The sequence below is a fragment of the Morone saxatilis genome, unplaced genomic scaffold (genome assembly GCF_004916995.1).
Source record: "Morone saxatilis isolate NCDOM2014 unplaced genomic scaffold, NCSU_SB_2.0 Contig23, whole genome shotgun sequence".
In the NCBI taxonomy this organism is placed as follows: domain Eukaryota; kingdom Metazoa; phylum Chordata; class Actinopteri; family Moronidae; genus Morone; species Morone saxatilis.
In genome coordinates, this window is record NW_023339796.1 from 2,376,005 (window position 1) to 2,379,471 (window position 3,467).

The 3,467-nt window shown below is 43.6% G+C and overlaps 1 protein-coding gene across 1 annotated transcript in view; it reads left to right on the plus strand.

Moving 5' to 3' along the window:
• gtpbp4 (GTP binding protein 4) overlaps nt 1–3,467 on the plus strand; it is a gene marked incomplete at its 5' end in the record, with an annotated part of 7,667 nt that overhangs the window by 1,393 nt on the left and 2,807 nt on the right. The window contains 8 exon segments of the mRNA XM_035670634.1: nt 199–390; nt 1,646–1,711; nt 1,917–2,006; nt 2,107–2,217; nt 2,559–2,636; nt 2,732–2,783; nt 2,879–2,979; nt 3,094–3,291. Coding sequence (XP_035526527.1) covers nt 199–390; nt 1,646–1,711; nt 1,917–2,006; nt 2,107–2,217; nt 2,559–2,636; nt 2,732–2,783; nt 2,879–2,979; nt 3,094–3,291 — 888 coding nt within the window.

The following is a 3,467-nucleotide window of genomic DNA, read 5'->3' on the forward strand; positions in this document are numbered from 1 at the left end:
ATTTTACTGATTAAATCTTAGATCGCAATGTTTTTCCTAAAAGTGCAGCCTTTACGTCATTATCTCCACATCAGAGGTCTTAAAATAGATGCCATTACAAAGGTGCAGAAGTGTGTTGACACCCACATGTTTCCTTCATTATTCCACACTTTCAACCTGCCCCAGTCAGTCTTATGTTAACTCTGTGTGTGTATGTAGGTGGTGGACACCCCCGGGATCCTGGACCACCCCCTGGAGGAGAGGAACACCATCGAGATGCAGGCCATCACGGCTCTGGCTCACCTGCGAGCGGCGGTTCTTTACGTCATGGACGTATCCGAGCAGTGCGGTCACACCCTGCAGGAACAGCTGGAGCTCTTCAACAGCATCCGACCCCTGTTCGCCAACAAGGTCAGACGCCAGTAATGTCACAGCTGCAGTGGCAGCCTGAGACAGCTGTTGGGATATCCTGAAAGTATCAGAGACTACGTTACTCATCGTGGGATGAGGATGTAAAAAAAAACACAGATATTCCAGTGTGTTCTGGATGGAGTTTGTGCTTCTTAATGTGAGGCAGCTTTGGCCCAAAGGTTTGGGATCTAAAAAATAAATCTGGGTGGAGAAAGTGAGGAGAGGGCCTGGCTCTGGAAAAGCTTCCCTTAATAAATGGTTTTGGATTTAGGTCGAATTTATCTGGTTCTCACTTCCTAAAATGTTAGAAGCTACCACAGTTTGGTGTTTAAAGATTCATGGCAGCAGATTCAGAGCTAGATCTTCAGTAACTGCAGGTGTCACTAATGAAAGTAATTAAGTTTCAGTTCCATTAAGTGCAGCAGAGCCTTTTCCACTGAGCCAACATGTACGATAGCAGCTCCCTGACTCTGTTTGAATGTAACAGAACATTAATTAGTATCAACTGGGGCTGAAACAATTCCTTGAGTTACTCGAGTAACTCAATTACTAAAAATCCTCCATCAAGGCTTTGTTTATTAAATATAACTATATACAGCACAATGTGTTCTGCACAGGTGATGAATATTGTCACACAACGGGAGGGGAGAAGAGACAGGCCAGAGAAAACTACAAAGTGTCCAAAGTTTATGATCATTTCAAGGAGAAACAAGGCGAAAATTACTGCTCACTAAATCCTACACACTGGTGCTTTAAGCTGTCAGTCTGGCAGTAAATGTAGAGTGTAGACTGTGTGTTGTTTCCTAACTGCTGGTATGCTCACTCACAGACTGTCCAAAGTTCAAACTACAGTGGAAATCCAAGCAGAGGCTCCAAAAGCGAGTCGAGTCGTATCATATGATGCAGTAGTTCCCAACCTTTCGAGCCCGGACCAAAACCAGATTGTTCCCTGCATGGGATTTATTTAGAATAATGATTATATTGTTTTATTATCAGTTTAATTTGTTGTTTTGTGAGGATTATTCCACACTAGCACCTGTCGGCCATATTTTAAACACAGAAGGTGCAAACTCTGCTCTCAGAAATAGATACTGACTCCAAACACCGAACTGCAGAACACAGAATTTAATTTGAATCCATTTGAATGTCTCAGTTAGTGGAAAGGATAAATAAAAGATTGAAGCATTAGTTTGATAGCTTAATACGTTAAGAGGAGAGAGTAATTGAAGTAATTCCGGTGTCTTGTTCCCTGCAGCCTCTCATCGTTGTGGCCAACAAATGTGATGTGAAGAAGATCGTCGAGCTGTCTGAGGAGAACCAGGTGGGTGATTTACAGCTTACACTTAAATTAAATATCTTAAAGCCTCTGAACATCTCATGAAATCAGGTGACTGAACTAGAAATGAACTTGTATCATCTCATTTTTAGGATTATATCCGAGAGCTTTTAGTGATATTTAAATATTAAACTGTTATCTTTCTTACAACATCTTGACTTCACATCTTTTGTTGCGTTTCTGCTGTCAGAAAATCTTTGCAGATCTCACTGCTGAGGGAATCCCAGTGATTGAGACCAGCACGCTGACCGAGGAGGGAGTCATGCAGGTTAAAACTGAGGTGAGACGCAGTGAACTTCAGGCTGAGCTCTGGTGGAGGTGCGGAGGAGCAAAGTGTTGTATCTTGCACGCTGTGGCTCATGGTTATGTGTTTGTGTCAGGCCTGCGACCGACTCCTCGCCGATCGTGTCGAGAGCAAGATGAAGGGCAAGAAGGTCCACGATGTTCTCAACCGGCTGCACCTGGCCATGCCCGCCAAGAGAGACGAGAAGGTAAATATAGTAGGGACACATTTACCTGTTTCTGCTCATCATATATTTGTATATATTTGCTGTCCTCTCTTGGCATGCAATGTCTCCATCTACTGGTGGCTGCATTTGTGAACTATCGTTGGTTTCATTGGGAGTTTTGAGTTTGGCCCTTTGAGGTTGCTGTAGCTGCTCAGTGTTGAAGCAGCAGAGTGAGTCAGCAGCTGATGTTTTAGCATCGTGCTAACACATAAAACAGGAAGAAAGAGAATAAAAACACTGTAGAAAACATAATTGTACAAAGGTGAATAGATTTTGTTCTTCACCTGTGAAATATAGTCACTAACATTAACTCTCTTTTCCAGGAGAGGCCTCCGTTCATCCCAGAAGGAGCCTTGATTCGTAAGAAGGCGATGGAGGTGGACGCACCCAAACGCAAGCTGGTATGTTGTGTTGTTTCCTTCAGCTCATAGAGACACCGGAGATATCTAACAACTCTCTGTGGGGCCTTATAATAATTCTATTGTTCACCGTACAGGAGAGAGATCTGGAGGTGGAGCTTGGTGATGACTACATCCTGGACCTACAGAGTAAGACGTGTTTTTTTATTTAAATAATAAAGCAGCCAGTAAGTAAATACTTACATCTGCAGTGCTGATATCATTTTATTATGTTTTTTTTAAAGAATACTGGGATCTGATGAACGAGGACGAGAAGCATGATAGGGTCCCGGAGGTTTGGGAGGGCCACAACATTGCAGATTACATCGATCCCGACATCATGAAGGTGAGTCTCTGCACTCGTCTTGGTAGAAGAGTAAAATAAAGAAAGTAGAAAGAATTTCATTTATTTGTCCGTCTTCTAAACATCCTGAGGATCTTGATCTCCTCTCTCTCGCAGAAACTGGAGGACCTGGAGAAGGAGGAGGAGCTGAAGGAGCGAGCCGGGGAGTACGACTCTGACGACGAGAGCGAGGACGAGGACATGCAGGAGATCCGCGTTCTGGCCAAACAGATCCGCGAGAAGAAGCAGCTGCTGATCGTGCAGTCAAAGGACAAGGACGTGCACGGGCCCCGCATGCCCAGGACCACCACCAAGGTGAGGAGGGGTCAATTTAAACTCATCACTGCCGTATCTGTATTGGTCTGTACAGGGTTTGTAGAAAATCTTAAAAGATTAATTGTTTTCAAGGTTAGCAATGAGCCTGAATTTGAAAAATGCTGGATTTTTCAACATAATCTTGTTTCATCCACACAAACAGTCAAGTGAACCAA